This window comes from Hippopotamus amphibius, chromosome 1 (assembly GCF_030028045.1).
Source record: "Hippopotamus amphibius kiboko isolate mHipAmp2 chromosome 1, mHipAmp2.hap2, whole genome shotgun sequence".
Classification (NCBI taxonomy): Eukaryota; Metazoa; Chordata; class Mammalia; order Artiodactyla; family Hippopotamidae; genus Hippopotamus; species Hippopotamus amphibius.
In genome coordinates, this window is record NC_080186.1 from 233567818 (window position 1) to 233593941 (window position 26124).

Here is a 26124-nt window from a genome sequence, read left to right on the forward strand (position 1 = left end):
GATTCCTCCTTCCTCTTAGATTTTGAACAGCCCAGAAATCTGGGAACATTAGTGACAGTTTATCCAGCACACATTTGTCCAAATGAAGAGGGGATTGTCATGTGGCAAAAGGCCAAGATACTTAATCTAGTGGTTCCTTGGTTCCTCTGATGAACAAGTGATATAGCAGATATTTAGCTTTCGAAGATGACTTGTGAAGTTTTTCAGTGCAGTTAAAAGTATGGTAAAGGGCTTTCTCGATCTTGAGAAGAGAGTAGAAATGGATACAAATAACATTGACTCTCCCATGACTGTAACTTAGAAATTATTTTACTAAAGTCATCACAAACTAGCCTTGCATCTTGGTGTAATAGGAAGAGGGAGAGGCAAAGTGCTTTGCTTATGATCATGTAGTGAACATCAGTGATTGGAAGGCAAGCATCCCATAGTGACTTCCTGGCAGGATGATCATAGCCTGGGCAAACCAGGTACCCTTTGCTCCATCAGTTTAAACTATTGAACTATTTGTATCCGTTCTTCAAATCTGCAAATGTGTTCTTTCCATGCAGAGATAAAGCATTTCTGCTGCTGCTGCTGTTGGCGTCAGGTCTTTAATCTTGGCATTTCCTCCCAGCTCCTGAGGCCATTGAGGCAATTTCTTATCCAGTGTTCACTTGTGAACCCAGTGCTCTGCATAGGCCCCATGCCGCCCTCTCCATCCCACCCTACCCAGGATTTTGGAAAGACAAGGGCCTGTGTCTTCACATTCTGTTCTATGGTATATGCCGAGGGCTGACCTCCAACCAAGTTTTAAAAGATTATATTGTTTTAAAAACCAAATTCAAAACTAAATGTTTTTCTGGCAGGATCCTACAAAGAAACGCTGAAGACCCCCAACAAAGGAAGTTTTGAAACAAATAACTCTGCTCTCCATTTTTGCAAGGCACCTCAGGCACTGGATGGAGGCTGGAAGGAAAATGTCCCCTTAAAAGGCCAGGTAGGTAAAGAGAGAAAACTGAAGATCTCACATCTTGAGAAACTCAGACAACTGAGTCCCAAATGTGAGATAAGAGCTGGCTTAGTTGCTCTTACAAATCAATAAGAAAATGATGGGTTCCTGATAGAAAAAAATGAGTGTGCGAAGGACATGAAAAGAGGCAGTTCCAAAAAAGAAATAGAATACCTAACAAATACACAAAAAAGTGTTTAATTAGCAGCAATCAAAAAAGTGAAAATGAGACTAACCATCAGAAAGGTAAAGATTAAAAATAGAATAACATTATACGTACTATGGTGTGTTTCCTCTCAGCCAAAAGTTCTCTTGTACAGTCATTTCCCAACTATTTGGAAAATATGTGGTGACTTGGTCCACCCTTTGGGGTCTCTCAGGATCAGTTTGACTCTTCCTCTATCAGATGGTCTTTTAAATATTTCCCTTATGTCTTTGTTGTTGTTGTTTTTAAGTGTCTCTAGTAAGTTAATTTAATTCTTTTAAGTATCTTATTTATTATGTTTTTAAGATCCTAGGGGTCTGCCCTAAATCCTTTGGGCACATGAAATATCAGTAGCGTGTTTTTAGGTTTATCAAACCCAGTGAAGAGCCTCTGAAGGAATCAGTGTTTCATTTAGAAAACTTTGAACTAGGAATGTCATAAATGCTCAGTTTAGGCAAAGTTACTCATTGAGTGTGTGCTTCCTGTGTTTGGCATATATATCTTGCTGGAGGAAGAATAAAATATAGTGAATGTAAAATTTAGTTATTTGAACTCATATGCAGTTGAAAACAACGTTATTAGAGCAGGTCTTCTGCTGGACACTTTATTGTGGGGTAAGGGTTTGGGGTGGGCGGATGGCCATGGAGTTCTATCGAGGTAGCTACGGGTCCTCTTGAGCTCATGTTCCAGCCTGGCTATTAGCACCACTGTCCTTTCCACCCTCTACTGTTGATTGGAGCTTTTACTGCCCTGACCTTCAGGACTTCCTTTTCCTTCTCCTTGTGCTGTCTGGTAACTGGTGGTAGCAAAGTTGGTGGCTCTGTCTGTGGGGTCACGATGGTGTTGGCAAGTTACCATCGTTATAATAACTGTTATCCAGCCAGAACATCATCCCAGCATCACTGAAGAACCTGGGCAGGGGATAATGGAAGCAGTTGTACTACCTTTGTTGTCATGACTAATAGGAAGTCAAAAAGCAGCAAGAACGGTGCAGAGAAAAAATGAGGTCTTTCACCTTGACGGTAAATGCGTGTCTTCATGCGGTCCTCAGAGATCGTCTGGAGGGTGTTTCCACAATGAGACCTGCACAGCTGTGGAGACGTCAGCATTGTCACGTCCAGTCAGCAGTGTGCCAAGTCGCTCCTTAAAGTAATAAGCGGATTGCATCTGGGGAAGAGTACCCTGGGCACGTGGAGAAGAAGCATGCTTTCGGGGCTGTGCCTCGCTCCGCGTTGTGGTGGCTGTGGGATTCTGAAGAAGTGGCTCTGCGAAGGGTTACATTGTGCCGCTGGTCAGCAGGTCACTGTAGGAATGGTATTTTATACCAGTGCTTCTCAAATGGGGGCGACTTTGCTCCCCAGGCAAGGGGACGTTTCACAACGTCTGAAGACATTTTTGCTTATCACAACCCAGGGGAGGGTATGCAGTAGCCCACAACAACGCATTACCCGCCAGCAGTTCTGAGCGTGTGAAACCCTGCTGTGTAATTAATTGTTCTAATTCCAATACCCCAAATCCATGACTCACTGACTGGCAATGCCTATTGTGTGACATGACATCTGGGAAGAAAACCAAAATATCAAAATGTGCTCGGCAGAGAGACCTCTGCCTGAATACGTGATTAGACGTATTGTTGTGAAGGAGAACAAAAAGAATCTTCTCTGTTTTGACTTTTCACGATTACATGTCTAGAATAAGTACTTTTCTTTCCCGTTTTTGCTAATTTGCCTATCTGTTTTTGATCGAAGTGGGAAGTAAGAACGTCAGGAGTGCTCTTTATATACCGGCCCAGAGGGATAGCAGGTTTTTGTGCTCATGGAAATTTAGGCAATTTACTTAAGCTCTCTCTGACTTGATATTCCCATTTCTCATAGGTAAAAGTGTTAGTGGAAAAGGACCTTTAAGATAATTAGTTTAATCCCAACATATAACAGATGAGGAAAACTGAGGTCCAGAGAAAATCTCAGTAACAAACTGAGAGACCATCCCTGGGTTGAATGCTGAGAGGCACCCCTTGAAATAAATCTTTCTTGGGAAGAGCATTCTTACTAATGCTCCACTTTATTGTTTTGAGGAGACCTTTTAATTTTAGAAAGTACTAGAAATATGACATTTCAGTTCTTGCAGGCTTTGATGATATCACTGGCCTATGGTTGGTTTGTGGGCCAAAAGGATTTTTAGGCTGGAAGAATAAAAGACAATTTTATTCTGGCTGAGCGATACCCACCCTCTGGAGTTGTTGGGGAGATTAGAAATTATACACCAATAAAATGCTCAGCACTGTTCAACGTACAGTGGTTAGCTACTAGATAATGGCAATTATTGTAGTGTTGGTTTCAGTAACGTGTAGTCTTTGAACTTCCTAGTGAATTATCAGTTTTAATTCTATACCATGCAATGCATCTGAGATGTACACGTATGTTTCTGAATAAGTAATCTTTCTGTATTTGTTTTCAGAAACGCTTAAACCAGCTATTTTCAACCCAGAAAGTGGCTCAGCAGGTTAGTGGGAAAATGCAGCTCTGTGAGCAATCCCAATGCGTTTGGAAAGGTATGGGCCCAAGATTTTCCGTTTGTTCTTCTTTCCTACCCTCCTCTCTCCCTGCCTTCTTCATTTCTTCTTTATCTTGAAACATATTATTTTTCTATTTATTAGAACAAAATCAACATAATTGTAAAATTTAAGTAATTCTCATAATCCTTTCTTAACCATCCCCACCTCCACTTCTCATTTCCTAGAGGCAACCATCCTTAGCTCTTCCAGCTATGCTGCCTGGTATTTACATCTATTTTCTACATAATATTCGTAAACTTCTATTTATTTTTTTTTACAGTTTTAGACTTTATCACAACTTTCTAGCATAGTAAGAACTTAGTTCTCCTCCTGTTTCATTCACCTCCCTTAGTCTATTATATTACACTTTTAAAAAGTAAAATTAGTATTTACTGTTCACATCATATTACTATACAACTATTATTTGCCGTCAAGCCAAATAGTGTACCATAACTCTTTTCTATTATAACTCTTTTTTTCTCCAGAAATTAAAAAGTTGCTTTATTTTTTTGTTTATTAGATACCTATGAAACTATGACTAAATGCTCCCATGTTTTCGTTGCACAGCTATCGATAACCTTTTCCATGTACCCACGCACATCAGTTCCTGTTTTCCTTGGTGGCCTCTACTCAGAGCCCGCCGAGCAGGCTGCCCTCTTGGCCGGTCCCACGGTTGTAACTCTGGGACTTCTCTTCTCTGATGTTAGATCCATGGTTTCCCAGCACCCATGTTGTGCTCTTTCTGGGTTTGCTGGTCTGAAAATGTGCTTATTCTGCTTTTACACTTGATTCATAGTTTGGCTGTCCACAGATTCTAGTTTCACTCAGAATTTTGTGAGAAAAGGTGCTGCTTTATTGTTTCCTAGCGTCCACCGTCACTGCTGAGATGTTGTCTGCTGTTGCGACTTCCTGTCCATTGTATGCCACCTGCTTTTTCTCTCTGAAGGCACGTAGGAAAATCTCTTATCATTAGTGTTTTAAAGTTTCATGTTGATAAAGCTTTGTGTAGATGAAAAAACCCCCTCACTATAAATGACAAGCCCGCTGGGGGATCTTTTCAGGCTTGGAGACCTACGTCTTTTAATTCTTGGAAAGTCTCTTGAATTACTCTCTAGTAATTTCTTCACCTTTGTTTCTTTTTTCTTTCTTTCTGAAATGTTGGCCATAATTGTTGGTCCTTCTGGATTATTTCTCTTAAATTTTTCTATCCTGTTTTTCATCTCATTTTTTCTTCTGCTTTAGGTGGTTACCTCATTCTGTCCACTAGCCTTGCTATTAAAGTTTTTATTTTGGCTATCCTAGTTTTAATTTTAAAATTTCTTAGACATTGTCAGGACTCTCTCTCTCTCTTTCTCTCCCCTCTTCTTCCTTCCTTCCTTCCTTCCTTCCTTCCTTCCTTCCTTCCTTCCGTCCTTCCTTCCTTTCTTCCTCTCTCTCTGTCTCTGTCTCTCTCTCTTTCTTTCTTTCTCTTTTTCCAGCATCTTGTTCATGCTTCATGTATATAATATTTTTTCTTATTTCTCCAAAAAAATTTCACATACAGTTTTGGAAGGATTGCTGTTCTTCCTGAGTTGTCTTTCTTTGCTTAGCTCCTCCCCCAGTAGTTTTGGTTTCACTCTTTCAGAGTAAAAGCTTTCTGCAATGTGTGGTGCTCTGGAAATACTACTAAGGTAAAGAGTTGTGGGCTACCAAATTCAGTGTAACAATTTTCACTCTATCTGTTTTTGCTGGTGCTCTTGAGTTAAGAATTCGTCACTTTTTGTTTATTCAGGGAGTAAACATCTGGTTTCTTTTGACATGTGCACATGTATGTGTGTACGGGGGGTGTGTGTGTGTGTATGTGTAAACTTGGCAGTCTTTCAACCAAACCCATCTCATTCTAAACCTTCCCTGGGCTTCTGAGCCCTGAGCCTTGTGGGGTTTCTGCAAGACAAATCAGCTTGCTTCTCTGCACCATGCCGCCTCTACAGGCACTTGAGGGTCATTTCTTGTGTCCCTCCTGATCAGTTATCAAACCTTTATCCATTTTGCAGGAAATTATTATAATCTCTTCTTACTGCTATATCCACTCCTGTACTCTTTGTCCCTGTATATTCACACCTTAAAAAAGTCATTTGCTGTCATTCTAGTGAGGTCAAAAATAGGAGGCAGAAGAAATACACTTATGTGGCCATTCTTCTGACTTGACTTGCGAGTCTGCTGCTCTGCTTTAGATAGATGCCTTTGGTGGCAGCACTGAGGAAGATTTGAAGGGGAGGGCTGTCAGAAGCAGAGACTAATTGAAAGGAATGTGCTATGTAGGGCTCTGTTCTTAATTCTTTTAAGCGGATTCCACATAAGCCAGGTAACTAACCTGAGGCAAGTGGATCACTGGGACAAATTTTATCCAGGGGCAGTGCATATAAAGTATTTCTTCATGCCTCACCCATATTGGATAAAATTCTGAAACCTCACAGTAGGCACCTGCTGTGACTTGTAAGTATACCGACTGGGCCCAAAGCTGCTAGAAATCTTCGGGCGGTGATATCATGAATGCATCAGGGCGGCTCTGCCGCCCTGCAGCGGGGAGATACTGTCAATGTGGCAGCTTCTTGAAGATCCTCCTTCCATGCTGTGTGGAGTGCTCCCGAAGTAAATTTATCCTGTGTCCCACACGTTCTCCTTCCTTCTTCCTTTTTCCATCTTGGGAGTCTTTGTGTCATTCGTGACACTGTTATCACCGTTGGAAAATACTTGATTAGGAGCCTAGCTCTGTGAGAGAAACTTAAGAGAACTAGCGGTTCAGTTCCTAAATGCCAAGGAAACGTGCCTGTTACATTTCCCTCTGGGATAAGGTAACTTTGTGCATACGTATTTTTCATGCCTCTGTTCCCCAGCAGAATAAAGTTAGATGCATAAAAATATACACAAAGTTTAAGACCTGCTGAATATTCTCTTGGGAGGTTTGGGAATGTGCAGTTGGATGAGTGAGTGAAACGTATCCTTTCCTTCTTTATTCTTTTCCTTAGAATTATAATTTCTTAAAAGCAAAATAAGATATCTGGGGACATGTCTTACCTTAGCTCTCCCATTTTCTTCTGATCTGATCAGCAAGTTTGTGTTTCTGTAACATGCTGAATATTTGATGTAGAATAGAAATTATATATTCTATAAAGGCAGAGAGAATGTACCTATATTATTTTGAAATTCTAGGAGATCTATCTGTCTCTATGTATGTATGTATATATGTATATATGTATCCATCCATCCATGCATCCATCCTATTTTTTATAGAAGTCTTGAGTTCACAGCAAAATTGGACAGAAAACACAGAGAGTACTCATATATCCCTTGCCCCAACACACACACAACTTCCCCCACTGTCAACATCCCACACTGGAATAGTACATTTGTTATAACTGATGAACCTGCATTGACACACTATTATCACACAAAGTCCATAGTTTGCATTAGGGTTCACTCTCAGTGTTGTATATTCTGTGGATTTTGACAAATGTATAATGACATGTATCCACCATTATAACAACACGTAGAGTAGTTTCGCTGTTCTAAAAATCCTTTGTACTTCACCTATTCATCTATCCCTCCTCTTCTAACCCTGGCAAACTTTTCACTGTATCCATAGTTTTGCCTTTCCTAGAATGTCATTTAGTTGGACTCATACAGTGTGTAGCCTTTCCAGATTGGCTTCCTTCACTTAGTAATATTCGTTTAAGCTTCCTCCATATCTTCTCATGGCTTGATAGCTCTTTTTTTTTTTTTTTTTAACACTAAATGATATTCTATTATCTGGATGTTCCACAGCATATCCATTCACCTATTCAAAGACATCTTGGTTGCTTCCAAGTTTTGGCAATTATGAATAAAGCTGCTATAAACATCTATGTGAAGGTTTCTCTGTGGACATAAGCTTTCTACTCACTTGGGGAAATACCAAGGAGTGTGATTTCTGGAATGTATGATAAGAGCATATTTAGTTTCATATGAAACTGCCAAACTGTCTTCCAAAGTGGCTGTACCATTTTGCATTCCCACCAGCAAGGAATGAAAGCTTCTATTGTTCCACATCCTTGCCAGAATTTGGTGTTTGTCAGTGTTTTGGATTTTGGCCATTCTAACAGATGTGTAGTGGTGTCTCATTATTCTCTTAAGTTGCAACTCTCGAATGAAATATGGTGTTGAACATATTTTCTTATGCTTATATGCCATCTTCTTTGGTGAGGTGTCCAGATCTTTTGCCCATTTTTAAATCGAGTTTTTTTGTTTTCTTATTGTTGAGGTTTAAGAATTTCTTTGCATATTTTGGATAACAGTCCTTTATCACGTACGTCTTTTGAAAATATTTTTCTCAGTCTGTGGTTTATCTTTTCATTCTTTAGACATATATTTTGCAGAGCAGAAGTTTCTAATTTTAATGAAGTCCAGCATAGCAGTGATTTCTTTCATGGATCACGATTTTGGTGTTGTATTTAAAAAGTCACTGCCAGGTAATTCCCTGGTGATCCAGTGGTTAGGACTTGGTGCTTTCACTGCTGTGGGCCCCGGTTCAATCCCTGATCGAGGAACTGAGATCCTGCAAGCTGTGCCAATACTACACTGTCTTGATTACTGTAGCTTTTTAGTGAGTCTTAAAGTCAGAGAGTGTAGGTCCTTCAGCTTAGTTCTTCTCCTTCATTATTGTGTTGACTTTTCTCCATATACACTTTAAAGTCAGCTTTTCAATATCCACAAAATAACTTGCTGGGATTTTAGCTGGTATAGCATTGAATCTATAAATCAACGTGGGAAGAGCTAACATGTTAATAATACTGAGTTTTGTTATCTGTGTACATGGAATATTTCTTAATTTATTTAGCTTTTCTTTGATTAGAGTTTTGTAGTTTTCCTCATAAAAATCTTGTACATATTTTGTTAGATTTATACCTAAGTATTTCATTTTTGGGGTACTTATGTAAATGGTATTGTGTTTTTAATTTTAAATTTCAATTCATTTTGGGGTACTTATGTAAATGGTATTGTGTTTTTAATTTTAAATTTCAATTGTGTTTTTAATTTTAAATTTCAATTTGTTAGATTTATACCTAAGTATTTCATTTTTGGGGTACTTATGTAAATGGTATTGTGTTTTTAATTTTAAATTTCAATTGTTGCTGGTATGTAAGAAAGCAATTGGCTTTTGTATATTAATCATATCTTTCTATAATCACTCACTAGTTCCAGGAGTTTCTTGCTGATTCTCTGGGTATTGCTTTTTGTTTTTTAATATAGAATATTATGTTAGCTTCAGGTGTGCAGCATAATGATATGTTTGTATATATTACAAAGTAATAACCACAAATTTAGTTTGCGACTGTCACCAGATACCGTTACAGAATTTTTTTCTTGTGATGAGAACTTTTAAGATCTACTTTTAAAGCAACTTTCAAACATGCCATACATACTATACTGTACATTAAATTCTTATGACTTATTTATTTTGTAACTGGAAGTTTGTACTCAATTTTTCTTTGAACCTTTGTTGGCAGTGCTTAAGCATGTATTTCTAGTAACCTTGTAGCTCTGTCCACAACTGCAGGTTTTTCATAGTTAACACTGAGACCACAAGTAACAACTGGCTTCTTGGTATAGCATTGTGAAGCTCTCATTCTTTTATCAGAAGCCATGTGGTCGTAGGACCACAAGTCACCTGGGTGGGCTAATTTCCTGTTGATCGTCTCTTTTGCAGTTTGATTACAAGCCAAGTGGTTGGAAAGATGAAAAGACAGTGGCTTGTGGTTTAGACTTCGTGGGGTCTTTTGATGAGAAGTAAAACTGAGCAGAAGAAATAGCCTTGAATTCAGATGGTCATGGGCAACACTAGCCAAAAGTAACTCTCTGTGCTCTGGTACAGAAACAGTGAGAGAAAGAGCCAAAATCAATGAACCAACAGTGTTATTGACAAAGACTCAGAGTAGGGCTTAGGTCTATTAGATAATTGTTCATGTTGTAGACACATGGATATATGAACATTACTTTGGTTTTAAAACCTCAAGTGACAGAATAAATATTCAAAGCATGATGTAGTGTCTCTGTGTGCTCCCCACAAGATCTGTCATTACATTTAGGTCTGGTACTCATGTGCTTTTTATTAGAGAATGTCATTGAATATTTAAAAAAATTGTTTAAATTAATACTGAAGTCTTTTTCTTCCTTTCCTCCTCCTGCAACTTATAATTCATTTTTATCATGATGACCACTTTCTTTTTCACTCCATTATCTCTTAGTACTTGCAAGGATAAATATTTTTTTTTCAGGATTATAGTGTAGAACTGTTCATTTCTTGTAGGCTGCAATGATGGAGTCAGAGATGTTCAAAGGTTCAGTGATATAAACTGTTCCATACTCCAGCCAGAGGTGAAGATTCATCTTACCGGTCTTCGAAATGACTATTGTAAGTTATTGTTTAGATCATGAATTGAAAAGTTGAAATGACAAAATGTACCCTGTGCTCTGACATAAACTTTAAATTTGATTCTGGAAGAACCAGATGGTGTTGTGCCTCATACTTAAATGGTGTACCATCCAAATATGTTTAACACAGTAGGTTTTTCACTGCGGAATTTTCATGTTCAGGACTATGTATTGTTGGTCTTGGTGGGGCACAAGAAATACACATTTTGCTTTACCGTATTAGAATGAAGTGTATAAATGGTGGCCTGTTCTTTTATTTATTTATTTGTTTGTTTATTTATTTATATTTCTGTACTCACAACTTTATTTTTCTATTTTTTAAAAAATTTTTATTGGAGTACAGCTGATTTGCAATTTGTGTTAGTTTCAGGTGTATAGCAAAGTGAATCTGTTATATATATACATATGTCCACTCTTTTTGCTTGTATTTTAAACATGGATAAGTCTTATTAGCCAAACAACCACATTGGCTCTTTGTCCCTAGCTTCTTCTTAGGTCCCTAGCTTGTCATCTAGTTGGGAAGATGGGACTAACCCACACTGACCTGCTGCCAACATGCCAGTGTAGAGTATACATGATAAGTTGTGGGGTATAAGGAGTTACAAGGACTATACGTAGTTTGCTCGTCTTTGGATTTGTCCAGAAGGACTTTGTGGAGACATTCAGAGTTGAGATGGGTCTTAAAAGATGGGTAGGACTTGGAGGAGTGGAAGAGAGAAGATAGAGCATTTTCAGTGATGTTAGCAGCAAACAAAGGCAGGATGTTGGTAATTCATGATAATTAATGGCAATGAAGAGGGTACATTGGGGATTGGAGAACAGGGGCGGATGCAGACTGTGGAGAAATTTCAAAGTCTGATGTAGATTTTATACTTGTTGTAGGAATTCTCAACTAGGAGAAACATCAAGAGAAAGTTCATGGCAGAGTAAGCAGAAGAGTAAGCAGAATGCGTTTAGTAGGAGAGCTACCAAAAAGTAAGGGACTATTTTTCCTCTGTGAGGAAAAATATATGGGAAGAGGGATAAATTTAAGATTATTTCAAGTTTTGAAGCAGGGGAAGGATGGTATCACTGAGAGGACAAGTTAGCAGGGGAAGTGGTGTGAGGAGGGAAGACTATTCTTGCAATATTACACTTGAGGAGACAGTGAGATATATGAGTTTCTGGCAGATCATTAGAGATAAGATTAGTAGTTGAAAGAGGGGAAAGGCTAGAGTGTAGGGCAGATGAGTATGACTGAAGCTGAGAGCCAGGGTGAGCTCTCCTGGTGAGGGAGAAAGGAGCAGAGGGAAGAGGGCTGGTTCTGGGGAACATTCACAGAGAGGAATGAGCAGGAAAAAACGAAATCATTAAAGGGAACATTTCTCCTACCATTCTTCTCCTATATCTCCTTCTCTAAGAGAATTTATTGCCATGACTAATGAAAATTGAAGAATTCATTTCTAGAGATGTTTAAAAACCACAACACTCATATTAAAGAACAAACAAACAAAAAAAAAACCTTTTGCCCCACTTTCCCTTCAGGCCATAACCCCTTTTGTCTCCTCCCTTTGACAGCAAAAAAGATGTCTATATTCACAACTTCTTCTTTCTCTCCCCATTGTCTTTGAATCCACTCTAGTCAGTTGTCAGTATTTCTTGCAGATCAGGTCTGTTGGTAAAGACTTCTCTTACAGTTATCACGATATTTTTCTTGATATAGAATTCTGAATTGCCAAATATATTTTCAGCATTTTAAAGATGTTCCACTGACTTCTGGCCTCTATGGTTTCTGATGAGAACTCATTTGAAACCTTGCTCTCTTGCTTCCAAGACCTGACTCCTATTATACATATGTTAGATCTGTGGTTATTATTCCACAAATCCCTGAGGTTCTGTCCATTTCTTTAAAATTTTTTTCCCTCAATGTTCTTTAGATTGGATAATTTGAGTTTTTGCTGCACTTACACAATTTGGGGTTAGGCTGAGATGGGTGTCACAGTTAAAGGATGCCTTTCTGGGACTCCCTTCCCACCCCTCCCAGGCTTTCTTCTCATACTTCGGCCACTTCAGGCTCCTTTCTCTGGTTTCTTTGACCAGCAACGTGGTGGGCTTTCTATCGGAGTGTGAGTTGCTGGTGTTACTCCGTGATTGGGGCGCACCCTCAGGGTAAAGCCATGTGAGGAAAAAAAATGGAAAACTCATCGCTGCGTGGGCTGCTTCTCCAAGTTTTCACACCCTTACTTGGTTTACCTGCTTTTGCTTATTTTCCAGAGTTCTCAGGTATTTGTTTTTTGAATTATGTTCAGAGTTTGTAGTTTGTAGTCTGCATCAGTGGGAGGGATGAGTCATAGGGGGCTTAGACTGCTCTAGTGAACCTGGCATGCTTCATAGTTTTGTGCTGATATGTGTCAATCAGGATAGGAGTTTCTGTCTTATAAGAAATAAGATAGGGTACAGCTTAGTATGTGGTCATACAAATATGGTTTCTCTGAGTAGTCATGTAATTCTTGTAATGTAAGATAGAGAATACTACTAAGAACTTCTAGATGTCACAGATAAGCCAGAGATCACCTCTTCTAGCTGTACTGTAGTTGGGTTGCCTTTTAATTAGAAATGATGGTGGCATCTCCTATATGTATATTCTAGGTCCAAGGATGTCTCCATAAGAATTATGTGCTTTTAAATTTTACGGATCTGTTAGATGAAATACATGTATACTTATAATGGTAGATGAAACTGCCAAGTTTTCTAAATAAGTATATATGACCATAAATGATGTGTTATTGCTTATTAGATGGTGTATCTTGATACAAGATTCTATTCCAGCTTTCATTTTGAACTTCTAATGATCTGCTTGGATCCATGATTCTATTTTCCAACTCACCATGGGGAAGTAATTAATCTTTCTCCTCTACCTATAAATAAAGTTGTTTATTGGAAAATATTTTTATTTGGCTGTATAATCACCCTAATTTGAAATGCTTTTCTTATAGATCTGAATATCCTGGATTGGAATTTTCAAAATCTTGTTGCTATAGCCCTTGGATCTTCTGTATACATCTGGAATGGGGAAAATCACAATATGATTGAAAATATAGACTTAAGTCTCAATTGTAACTATGTATCTTCTGTGTCCTGGATAAAAGAGGGAACCTGCCTGGCAGTTGGCACCAGCGAGGGAGAAGTGCAAGTACTGGACAGCTTTTTCTTTCTTATAATGTGTTCTGTATACTTGCTAGATAACTAAGATTGACTTTTAATAACAGGTTATTATAAAATAAAGAAACTATAGTAGATGTGGTACTTGAAGCTATGGGGAGTAAGAGGATATATCATTTTGGGACTTTCTGAATGGTATTTAATGAGGATGTAGGGACACTCTGCTTAGTTTTTTCACACAGTCTTTCTTTCTGTCACATTTCCTTTTTCCTCCCCGTTCTTTCTCAAACTAAATTTGGGCTTATGAGATCCCCAGTTTTAGGACTTTGGAGAGAAGAAGGTTACAACCTTCCAGTCCTCCTTTCCTACCTTAAGCCATGATCAGGAGTAGTTACTTAAAATGAGTGAATTTGTTTCTGATAGGATCTCTGAAATGGGAGTTTACCAAGTTTCCATCAATGTATCTAATTTATCATGTATCATTATTGTTCTTGTTTATTAGCAACAGTGTAAACAATATTGCTTGGGTGTTCAGTGACTTTGGAGGGCTTCAGATGGCTCTACAGCTTTCTCATCTCTGTAATGATACTGGATGCAATGAGGGTTATGTCATGATTTCTTCTCATGCCAAAGTTCTCATTCCTCATATGGGTCAGAATATCATTTATAGCTGGCAGGAAAGGAGGCTCTTAGCAGTAAATGGAATTCCTGACTCTAGAAAGTGTCTAGGCTCCCAAATTTTGTTTGTTGATAACAGGGTGATTTCCAGATTTGGAATTCCCACAACTTGAAGGGACCAGAAGTGTCATAGTAGTTCTCAGTCCTTTGCAGTCCACTGAATTCACCCGGGGACCTTTAAAATAAATGCCATATCCCCGGCTCTCACTGCCACCATTAAATCAGAATGGCTAGCACCCGTTAGATGATCCTAATATCAGACAGCATTGAAAACTGCTGACTAGGGTTAGAGGCGCTGAGATTTCACTCGGCATAGGACTGGCTATATCAATACTAATCAGCTATCAGGTCTTTGAGAAGACCGTGGGTTGTGAAAATGCTACATAATCGTGCTTGTTCATTTTTTTTTCAGTTATGGGATGTGGTCACTAAAAAGAGACTGAGAAATATGCTTGGTCATTTGTCGGTAGTTGGGGCTCTGAGCTGGAATCACTGTATCCTCAGCAGGTAAGAAGCATCTTATTGGAACCAATTATATTTGCATCACCAATTGATGACGGTTGCTGAGTGAACAGAGCTATACCATTTAAAGCAAAAAGCAAAATAAAACAAAACAGACACGATTAGTAACAGTTATGGTCCTAGCTGTCAGGTATTCAGACCTTCTGGTGTTATGAGTGGTCCAGTGGCCGCGTGCACCGTGGTGGCTCTGCGCCTAGAGCATGTGCTCATACTGGGATGTGAGGCTCAGGATTCACTCAGTTGTTCAGATAAGATGTAAATCTCTGTGGAAGCAAAAAGTTTCTCTGTACTAAGTAATACCTACTAGAGGGATCTTTGTTGAAATCAGTGTTTATTGCTATCAGTATCACTAATTTGAAATATGGTAAGCTTTCTGGGAGCACATTTCCAATTCACAGGCCTGCAGAGGTGAGAGCTGGGAGGAACCTCACAGATGAACCAAGTTCAGTGATTCTCAAACGTGAATGTGTGTCAGAATCACCTGGAGGGCTCCTCAAACCCAGATTGCTGCCCTCGCTCCCGGGCATTTCCAATTCAATAGGTCTGATGGTGCGCTGATAATATGCATTTCTAATTTCCCAAGTGACGCTGATGCTTTACTACTTTTGAGAACTACTGATTTAGTTGTCTAACTGCTACTTTTTGACCAGGAAAGTTAAGGGACTTGTCCTTGTGAGCCTATGTAATTGGTCTAAATATGTATTTAACAATAGTCACTCATCTTCATACTGTATTTCTTAAATAAAATTCAAAGACCTACAATTTCTTTCAGTAGCTCAGAGGTAAATTTGAGATTTTAACATCTTGTGATTATAGGCCGAACTTAAAACTACTTAAGCAAATTGCCCTTATAAAGGCCGAAATATTTACCCTGAGAAGCAGTTGCAGTGAGGTCAAGTCTATATTCTTTTGCAATCTACTTTGTTTAAGTTTACTTTCATTATCCATGAGGACTGTGAACAAATACTTTCTTGTAATCACAGCAGCTAACATTCCTGGAGTACTTCATGCTAGACACTGTGCTAACTCTTTATGTGTGCAATCGTGTTTGAATCCCTGCAATAACACTATAAAATGGTTTATATCCCCCACCCTCTGTTTTTGAGGAGTAGACTGAGACACCAGCCGGAGGTCACGTGGTTAGTATAAGGGGAAGATTCAGGTTTTGGACCAGGTGTTCGGGCCACAGAGTCCACATTGTTCACCTGAATGCTATTCAGTGCTGTGCCTGAATGGTTTTTAAAAATGTGATATGGGCCTTTGAGAAATCATCTCAGAAATAATTGTAGGCAGTTATTTACTTTCTTCTTGGAGAAAACTAGTGCAGAAAGAGTTCATCATCTTTGTCATCACTTGGATCCAGATCTCTGAGAGTGGAGACATTATCCAGTGATTTTGAATCATGTTGCAGTTTGCTGTGACAATCAGATAGTTTTATATTGTTTTTAGATATTAGTAGCATGAGCAAACTGATAGTAGATCTGTAGATTAACAGAAAAATGAAATAATATAATTCTATGTCTAAGATTTATACATGGTGTATATATATATGTGTATATATATATAGATGTATGTATATATCTATACCATTTCATTGAGATAATATGACATATTCTAAATTCCAGAAAAGTAATATTTCCTAGGTCTAGTATAAAAACTACTATCTTGGGAAATATGGTAATCTTCTAAAATTGTTTTTTCCATGCTTATCTGCATCATATTAAAACCATTAGAGATATCTATCAAAGAATATCTTCTCAATACCAGACTTGAAACTCTGCCAGGCAAATCTATTTCACTTGTGAGAAGAATCACCCAGGCAGAATACTCCACTCTTATTAACTCAAGAAATGTGTCTGTTTTGAATCTGTCCTATGGGGTCCTTCAGGAGTTTGAACAACGCTTCCCTTCATGTTATGCTTATGCAGCAGTGGGGTCAAGTTTTCTGTCCTAAACCTGCCCCTTTACCTCTGGGCAGCGGGTCGAGACTAGGCCGTGTTTATCATCACGATGTTCGGGTGGCCCAGCACCACGTTGGAGCGCTTCACCACAAGCAAGCTGTGTGTGCTCTGAAGTGGTCGCCGGGTGGCGGGCTGCTTTCCAGTGGCTGTAGCGATGGACTGCTGACTGTATGGCCCCATGATCCAGGCGCGAAAGCACAGGCTCACCCGCTAAAGGTCATACCCCAGCCTACAGCAGTCAAGGTAAGAAATCCAACAGTTTTGAAAGGTGTGCTTGGGCTGGAGGTTAGTTAAGCATGGGGGCATCTGGTGTAAAGTTAGTTAAAGTATAGCTTTGCTGAAGGGACAAAAGATCTGCAGAGAGCTGCTTCCTGCAAAGAGCTGGTTACACTCTTGGATGTTTTATCAGAAATACCGTGAATTGAACTAAGACAGAGTTTCTGGAAACCTGGGCAAGCCAAGCCTGTGGCCGCAGCTACCTGGGGAATCGCAAGAGCAGTCACTAGTGTAAATATTTTCACACTCAACACTGACTATCCAATTAGTATAGCAGGAGCAGACTTCAGAGGTTGACGGCTGTGTGAGTCCTCTCACGATGGAACTTCTGGTTTTGCCCAAAGAGCTTGTTTATAGTAAAAGCTAATTGGAAGTAGAGTATTGAAGAAAATGGTTGCTAATAAACGTAAAAATACTAATATCCATCCTATGATAAAACTGGGGTCCATGGGCTTAGGAGAATTCCTCAGCCTCTTCAAATTGTATGCAAAATTTTGTGTTTACTGAAATAGCCCTCTTATCCAGTTGAATGATTATTTTAAAAAGATATTAAGGTAGGTAACCATAAGATATGATACATATATATTGTAAATATTTTATTTCAACTGAAAATTAAATTGTACACTGATTCACATTACAAGGCCAAGGTCTTTACTTTGAATGTACGTTGGCTGATTAGAGATCTCCATTGTCTTTCCTGTATGAACCGCAACCATATTTCATTGTCTACGGTTTCTGTTTATGATATTTATTCTGATTATCTACAGCTATGTAACAAATTACCCTAAAACCTAGTGGCTTAGCACAACGATTATTTTATTGTCTTTTATGGTTTTTGTGGGTCAGACTTTTGGGAAGGGCTCTTCTGAGCAGTTCTGGCTCAGGGTCTCTCATGAGGTTGTAGTCAGAGAGTGACTAAAGCTACAGTAAGTGCTGGGAGCTGGAAGAGCTGTTGGCCAGCCAGTCATCCCTCCCTTCATGTGGTCTCAGAGCTCCTCCACATTGTTTGGGTTAGTCTGGGCTTCCTCACAACATGGCAGCCTTAAGAGAGTTGGACTTTGTGCCTCAGGGCGACAGGGCCAGTGCTTCAGAGAACAAGGTGAAAGTGGCATCACCTTTCAGAGCCTAATCCATAAGTCACGCAGTGACACTTTTGGTGCAAGCCAGTCACACGCCCTGCCAGATTCAAAGGGAGGAGAATGAGATTCTATATATTGATGGAGGATGTTGGCAAAGCTCTAGAAGGGCATGTGGGTTGGGAGATTAATTTTTAACTCCAAGTAAGCTTAAGCTGAGGATGAGATTGGTATTCATTTGATGCTGGTGTTGTAAAAAGTTACTACTATTTGGAAAACTTGTGTGATATATTTTCACTTCTGAAACTTAGAATTTACCTAAAAAATAATATATCAGAAACAAAAGACATATGCCAGAATGTATTTATTATAGTATTCTTTATAAAAACAAAGAACAAAAAGTAACCCCCACAAATCCACTTCTCTCCAAAAAGCTCAACCTAACCCAATGCCTACCAAATCAAAATAAGATAAAAAACCAACCTGAGTCTAACATTAGAACAAACATTAATTACAATATAATAACATGATGGGATACTGTGGGATTATTAAAAATGATAATTATGAAAAATATGTTAAATATGGAAAACCATATTATAAGTGAAAACAGAAAAATAAAATAGTATATACATTATGTTTAGTACTTTATAGAATACTTTTACATATAGAATATAGCATGTAAAAACAAGAATAGTTGCCAGGATGATTGATAAGGATATACAGATAAATATGATATTTATTTGAATAACAAATATTTGAAATATTTGTTAAAACGTTTTTTAAAGTTACTGTTACTAGTCACTTCAATTATCAATATAAATGTATAATATTAAACTCTGTTTTTCAGAATTAACAATAATAATTTATAACTAAAGAAATGGCACTTTTATTTTCTAAAATGTATAAGGATTTGAAATACATGAGGTTTTTTTGTGTCGCAAGCAAGCATGTATAGCTCTCCATTCTCTTCTATTCCCTTCTCTGACCTAGAACTAAGGACACAGGTAGACAAACCAGAGGAAGACTGCATTTTATAACCAGATTCTAGGGGAAAATGTTAGCTATCCCAGCAGCAGATTTTTGCCCCAGAGGATGTGTTGAATGTAGCTTTTCAAACGTATTATTGTGTGATTTTTGTGTTTTTTCTTCTTCAGGTCTTTATTGGAGTATAATTGCTTTACAATGTTGTGCCAGTTTCCACTGTACAACAAAGTGAATCAGCTGTATTTATACATATATCCCCATAACCCCTCCCTTTTGAGCTTCCCTCCCACCCTGCCTATCCCACCACTCTAGGTCATCACCAAGCATCGAGCTGATCTCCCCTGTGATTTTTCTATGCTTAAAATATTTTCAGTTGTTATCTAAATTTGAAAAAGGTGATTTCTAGTCCCTGAGAAGTAATGCCTGGAGAGTGCAGCAGGTCTTGCCTTTGGATCAGAGGTCCTGGAGACCCGCCGTGGCGCAGACCTCTGGAGCTTCTGCTTACATGTGTGCGTCTCATTCATGAGCTCACCTTCGCCAAAGCTGACCTGCCTGTGTGATTATTTGGAACTTTAAAGGCCATGGATTGGTGTCCCTGGCAGTGTGAAGTCCTCGCTGTTGGAGGAGGAATGAAGGATGGATGCTTACATGTCCTGGACATAAATACTGGACAGAGCATCCAGACCCCAAGCACAGACTCACAGGTAAACGTCTCCCCTGGAGTTCACCTTCATTCTGATCTTCTAGAATCTTGTGAAAATAACTAACGATGGAGCATAGGACCCAAACACACCTCTCTTTGCCTTCTAAGCCTAAAGGAATTTCAGTTCTTAAGAGCTTCTTTTTGTAAAATGCTCTTCATCTGTGAGTTGAAAGTTAATTTAACTTGTTTATCCACCCCCTTTTTTTCATTTTCCTTCTGTCTCAACACTGCTTTGACTGTGAAACTTGAGAGCAGTCTGATTATTCCTGGACAATGAACATAGTCCACTTCGATTCATAGGTTCATTGTGCCTGAGTCTGTTTGTATTTTTAGTCCTTTGTTGCCTTGGGATAAACTTTCCTAGAACTAACATAATTCCTTTAATACCCTAACCCCCCATGGAAACTGGAGGATAGATGTGGACAGAGCATACTGCCTAGAATCAGTTTAAAATGCATTCAATGAATCAGAAATTGGCATAATTCAGTATTTTGGGTGTCATTATTACAGATTTGTTCCCTAATCTGGCTGCCTAAGACAAAGGAGATCGCAAGTGGCCAAGGTTCTCCTAAGAGTGATGTGACCGTGTGGACCTGTCCTGGTCTGGGCAGGTCACGTGGGTTTTTTGGTAAGTAAATAGGTAAGTAAAATGCCATGCACCTATTGCAAAGTGAGCTGCCGTTGGTGGAAAAAGCCGTGAATGGAAGGTTTTTCTCCTTCTGGTTCTTTGAAGTATATATTTTATCAGAGGAAAAAGCCCTACACCCACTGAACCTCAGAGAGTGTTTATAGATGAGTGTCTCTGAATTTGGCAAAGATTGTTCATCACTTATAATTGTCATGTCTTCTTGCATATGTGTACGGATGACGCAGTGATGATTGTGGACAGTTTTCAAACTGTGTTTCTGAACTCTGGAGTTAGCATTATAACTCATCCTACCCTATTCTGAAGAAGAACCAGCAGTGCTGAAATGTGTGGGAGATAAGGAAATATGAAAAGGGTGAGACATTGTCCTATGTGGGGAGACCACTCCAGAGCGTGAGACTCTGGGGAGCCTCTGCCCTTTCAAGGCAGGCTGCTGTTCTTTCTCCGCGTAGTTCTGTAAATGTTTATTGGCTGCTTCTTGAGAGCAAGACCCCATGGTGGAGAATAAGACCCAGGTCTTGTCCTCAAGAATCTTAACTGCTCTTGGGTATAATCTGAAATGTTAAAGGGGCCAAGGGAAATAGGGAGACAGAAGTGTTGGTTGATGAAGGAAGAGAGGACTGGCATCCAGTCTCTCATAGACATCAGATTACATCTTATATCTTCTTCCTCTTGGCACTCAACTTGTCTTCTGGTCACCCCTGAAATTTATTTATTCAACATTTATTTATTAAGCATCATCTATGTGCCAGGTACTTTTTATGGTGCTGGAGAGACACGGGTGAACCAGACAGACAATATCCTTGCCTTCATGAAGCCCACACTTTTGTGGGAGATATCAGACAAAAACTAAATAAATACAATATTAGGTAGTTATAATACCGTGACTCTCTTTGAAGATTCTGAAAATGTTATTGGCAACAACAAAACACCCTAAGAGAAAGACTTCCCGCCTCTGCTGGTCAGCCTGGCTGGAGCTCTGGTTAGCCTCAAAATGACTTTATATCCTTCAGCTGTTGTGCTGTGTGACTTGGTGAATGAAAATACAGGCAGCTCTTGACAGTGCCACGTCAGTGCCAGCATGAGTGCAGGAGAAGTGCGAGTCAGTCCTTTGTGTATATTTAATCACAATTCACCAGACCTTTTCAGCTTAGAGAAACATTTTAAATCAAGGCTTAAAACCCATTTCTTCACAAAATTATAATTCCAGCAGCTAGACAGGCAGCTAGGTGGGAGTACTGACAGATACTTGAATCAATTTGCGGATGCTTAGGATAAAGAATGTACTTAGTGTGATTTTTTGTTTCTTTGGCCTTAGTAAGTTATACTTTTTTTAGTTTTAATGACGTGAATTTTTTTCATTGATATTAGACAGCAATTCAAAGAGTACATTTAACCTTTTCTCCTTCCTTTAAAATGCTTTTGGTTGGAGAAGATGCAGGTAATTTTGCACTTTTACACACTAATTTTCATCTCTAACTCAGTAGTTCCTTCTATGTACAATATTTCCCCAAAGTGTTTAGCAGGAAGATTGTTTTACAAACACACATCATGTGGTCAGATAAATTTGGAAATTCTGGGTTAAACAAGAACAGTTTTTCTTTCCTAAAAATATCTCAATGCCTTTGAAACATTATGTGTATTGGGAATCTCTAAGAGGCATTCTAGCATCCAGTGTTTCCTAGATTCACCTGGGAAATCTTTGTACGGGAGCATCTTGAGGTTCTTGCTCCATGAACACACTTTGGGGGCACTGCCCCATGGCTCAGGGCTACTGAGCTCTTCAACGTGTACGTGTTTTTACTGTGAGTCAGTGTTTCCATTGTGGGTCAAGATCAGCATAGGAAAAAATAAGAAAATTGTATAAAATGGAAAAACAGAAAAGTAGGTATTATTTTATGAAGCTTCCGCCATAGTTATCAGTACATTTGCACATCTGTGTACAAGGTCACCACATAAAGTAGTTTTGACAATGAATTGTGGTCAAAAAACTGGAAAAAAGCTATTCTAGGTTATGGTCATGCCTTTAGTAAGTCTCGCCCTGTTACCCACAGTCATAATTATCTGGGGGAAAATTTTAGTTAAAGAGGTCTCACACACCTAACTACAGAAAAAAGATACTTTATAATTCTCCCTCCTATGCCCCCGAGAGTTGTAATTTCTAAGCTTTGAAACAGTGGTAGGTAACTTTCTAACCTCTAGGTGCGATCTGGCCTTTGACTGGGTTTTATCGCGTATACGTCAGTACGTGGTCTCATTTATGGATGTAGCTGCGTAATGAAAACCAAACTTTCAATGCTTTCGGTGATAGTCCTCTTGGAATATGGGGATGTAAAGCCTAAAAGGGGACCTTCATCTGAGATAAGGTGGTATTTCCCACTATGTAGTAAACTAAGATTGCCACAAATGTAAAAGAAGAATATTATAAGAATGCTTTTGTTTCCATCCAAATGCCATTTTCCTAATAAGTTCTGGAAGTAGCTGTCCATTTTTTCAGTCAAGATACTTTTCAAAGCCTGCTCTATAAAAGATTTGGGATTTTCTTCCCTGTTTTTCCTTTTCCCTCTTTCTCTTCTTCCTTCCTCTTCATCTTAACATACCATAATAAAGAATGAAAGAGTATTTATCACTGATTATATTCATTGAATAGATTTTTGTTTTTTTAGGTTTAATTTTAAAGGATTGGTATGAGCTGGGTGGTTACCCCCTCATAGGAGCAGTACTGCTTACAACTCAGTTGAGAGCTGGAATTTCAGAATAACCTTTTTCTCTGACACAAGATTCACAACAGCTAACTGTTGTGAACTAAATTAAACTAAGCTAAATTAAGTTGCTTTTCATTTATATGGCTTAAATTTAAAAATTTTTAATTTTTAAAAAATCATGGATACTGGCCTTCAATAGAAAAAGAGATTCTTCTTTGCACTGGATTTGGGGCATGATAAACGGTTAAAGCATTGAATTGAATTCTAGTTCTGGCTCTGCCATTAGTCAGCTGTGTGACCTTGGAAAATCGTTGGATATTCTTAAATGCTTCTTCATCTGTAAAGTAAGACGACAGCATTGTATCTGTGAATTTAAACATTTTTTATGCACCAACATGCCTAAGGCCAATGCCATGTCTCCTTGAGGGTGTCTATGCATGTGTGTTTGTGTGTGTGTGTGTGTGTGTGTGTGTGTGTGTGTGTATGCATGAAGGAGAGCATTGGGAGTTATGTGTTTAGATGGTAAAAGCCCCAAGTATCTAAGAAATGTCTCCTTCGGGAGTGGAACAGTGTATCTGCACTCCTTGCTGTTGTGAATCTTGTGTCAGAGAAAAAGTTTATTTCTGAAATTCCAGCTCTCAGTTGAGTTGTAAGCAGTACTGCTCCTATGAGGGGGTAACCACCCAGCTCATTTGATTTTAGTTGTGCCCCCAAATACCTACCCACTCAAAAACATATCCAACCTCCTTCTTTCCCCCAGCTTCGCAATCCCAGCTTTCTTTCATGGAGTCAACTTTGTCTATTTTGGCCTGAAGTTTTGATCGTGAAAGTCATTGTTGGATTAGGATAGGTTTTGCAAAGTATTTTCCAAGGAACACTAGTTGTTTGAGATGCTCGAGTCAAAAGGACTCTGGTCAAATAAGTTTCAAAAATGCTGCCTATTATAGCCTCTTCTTCCAAATATTTATAATGCATATAGCAGTTTTGACATAAGGAATCCTGTTGAATTTTCTTAACTTGGAGTCTTTAATGTGAACATTAAAGACTCTTTTCATTTTTAATACCTACCAACCTCATATAGAACTATTCTTCCACAGAATGTTGTTTGAGAAATGATCAGATAGATAACAGAAAGAGGGTGTTGTCTTCAGAATTCCATATGAAAGACTAGTGTGATTTGTGAGACAGATTTTTGGGTCCTTTTCCTTTCAGCTGCATCAGTTTATTTGATTAGCTTCTTGAAACCAAGATCCCAAAAGGATGACTTTCAGGCAAGGATAAAAAGAGAGATGGAGTGTGTGGTAGGAGCACAGCCATGGTAATTCCTGGGTGTCGGTGGGTTAGAGAAGATAGAACTAATCATGGTATAAGGCGTGAGGATTGTGGTGAGCTAAAACTGGTACCCACGTCAACCTGTGAGTGTGACTTTATCTGGTGAAAGGGTCTTTGCAGCTGTAATCAAGCTGAGGATTTTGAGACGAGATCAGTCTGGATTCTCCAGAAGGGCTCTAAATGTAACGGCAAGCATCCTTACACGAGGCACGCGGAGCAGAAGAGACACACAGGAGCGGAGACGATGTGACCACAGAAGCAGAGACTGGAGCGATAGGGCCACAATCCAGGGAGGGCCAACGACTGCCAGAAATTAGAAGAGGCAGGGAATAGGTGCCCCTGGCGCCTCCAGAGGCAGCCGGCCCTGCCAGCCCCTTGAGGCTGGACTTCCGGTCTGTGAGAGACCGCACTTCCGCCGTCTCGAGGCACGCGGCGAGCCTCACGGAGGGGAGGGGCCCGGGAGGGGCAACGGTGCAGCGAAAGCTCGGCCACGTCAGGGCGTCCCCGGGCCTGCGCCGCCCGGTGTTTCCCCCGCGGCAGGCGTGCGGAGAAGGCCGCCCCCTCCCCCCCGGGGCGGGATGCGCGGCCCCAGCTCAGGGGGGCGCCTGGGCCTCCGCGGCCGCCCTCCACCTGCGGAACGTGCGCTCCGCCCTTCTCCCCGCAGGCCACCGAGGCAGAGTGCTGCACCTGGCGCTGAGTCCGGACCGGACGCGCGTCTTCTCCGCCGCGGCCGATGGCGCCGCCTGCGTGTGGACGTGCTGCTAGGCACGCAGCGCCTCGCCGCTGCGGCGCCCTCCCGCCTCGTGGGAGCCGTGCGGTCGGCCTCGCCTCCTCCACGGCGTTGTCGTCGGGAGGCCCGGACGGGAGGGCGTGCCTCTTCTGAGGGGAATGCCTGGTCTCCTGCCCTTCCTTGTCAGGCCGCTGCATGTGCTCCGCTTCGTCCCATGGCATTTCCCAGACATGGTCTGGACGCTGTGCCTCTCTCTCTCATTTCTTCTCCTTCTCCCCTTTTCTTCTCTCTCTCCGTCTCTTCCTTGTTCGAGATGCATCTTCACTGCTCTAGTCACAAGAATATCTACAGCAAAGATTTCTAAACGCTTCTCTCCTGCTTGACTTTTCTCCCAAACTCCAGCCTCGTACTTCTGTCTGTCTCTGGGTGTTTCTTTTTTGAGATACTTTTTTTGTCTTTAGCTCAAACTCAATACGTTAAAAACACAACATGCACTTCAAAAATATTGATTCGAGTGCTACTCTATGTGAAGCATGCGTACTGTTTCCTCTCAAAACGAGGACTTCTGTGGGGCTCCCTTTTCTCTCTTCATGGTCTCATCCTTATCCTGGCCATCCCCTCACTCAGGGAGCCTCCTGATTACTCGGTTCACCCCTTGTTCTCTGCTTTTTGTTTCACCCTAGTACTGTCCTGCATACCTGAGGACCGGTTTGTGATCATTGCCTTTTCGGTCTCCTGTCTTTATTCTTCATGGGTCTCCATGCTACTGCTAGGTTAAATTTCCAAAAGCGTTGTGCCGATCCTCCCGGTGCCCTGCTCGTAAGCTCTCAGTGACTCCCCATTACCTAACCCCTCCGCCTCCACCTCGGAGTCCTGAGCCCGGAACCTGAAGTTGGGGACCTGTCCTTACCTCGGCTCTGCCATAGACTTACTGCGCGACCTTGGGTATGTCACATCGTTTGCAAGAATAGGAATTTGGATTTGATAACTGCCAAGGTTTCTTCCAGCTTGATCAGGTCACTGTTCTGTCTTTCCAACGTTAATCCTCACTCCCTCCTGTGTCAACCCTGGGCTAAGTCTTGTGATTTCCTGTCTTATGCTTTTGTTGGAGCTCTTCTTCTAGTCTGGAATTCCTGTTCCTCTCTTCTTTTGCTTTGCACCTTTGCATAAGTC

At 40.1% G+C, this 26124-nt stretch overlaps 1 protein-coding gene across 1 annotated transcript in view; it reads left to right on the forward strand.

Annotated features, from left to right (window-relative positions):
• The window catches only part of CDC20B (cell division cycle 20B), a 51120-nt gene extending 26103 nt beyond the window's left edge, over positions 1-25017 (forward strand). The window contains exons 4-12 of the mRNA XM_057743476.1: positions 846-976; positions 3651-3744; positions 10073-10177; positions 13173-13369; positions 14429-14523; positions 16517-16742; positions 19414-19539; positions 20049-20166; positions 24886-25017. Of these exons, the coding sequence (XP_057599459.1) occupies positions 846-976; positions 3651-3744; positions 10073-10177; positions 13173-13369; positions 14429-14523; positions 16517-16742; positions 19414-19539; positions 20049-20166; positions 24886-24986 (1193 nt within the window). The 3' untranslated portion in view covers positions 24987-25017. The remainder of the gene's footprint in view (positions 1-845; positions 977-3650; positions 3745-10072; positions 10178-13172; positions 13370-14428; positions 14524-16516; positions 16743-19413; positions 19540-20048; positions 20167-24885) is intronic.
• Positions 25018-26124: the final 1107 nt, after the last annotated feature.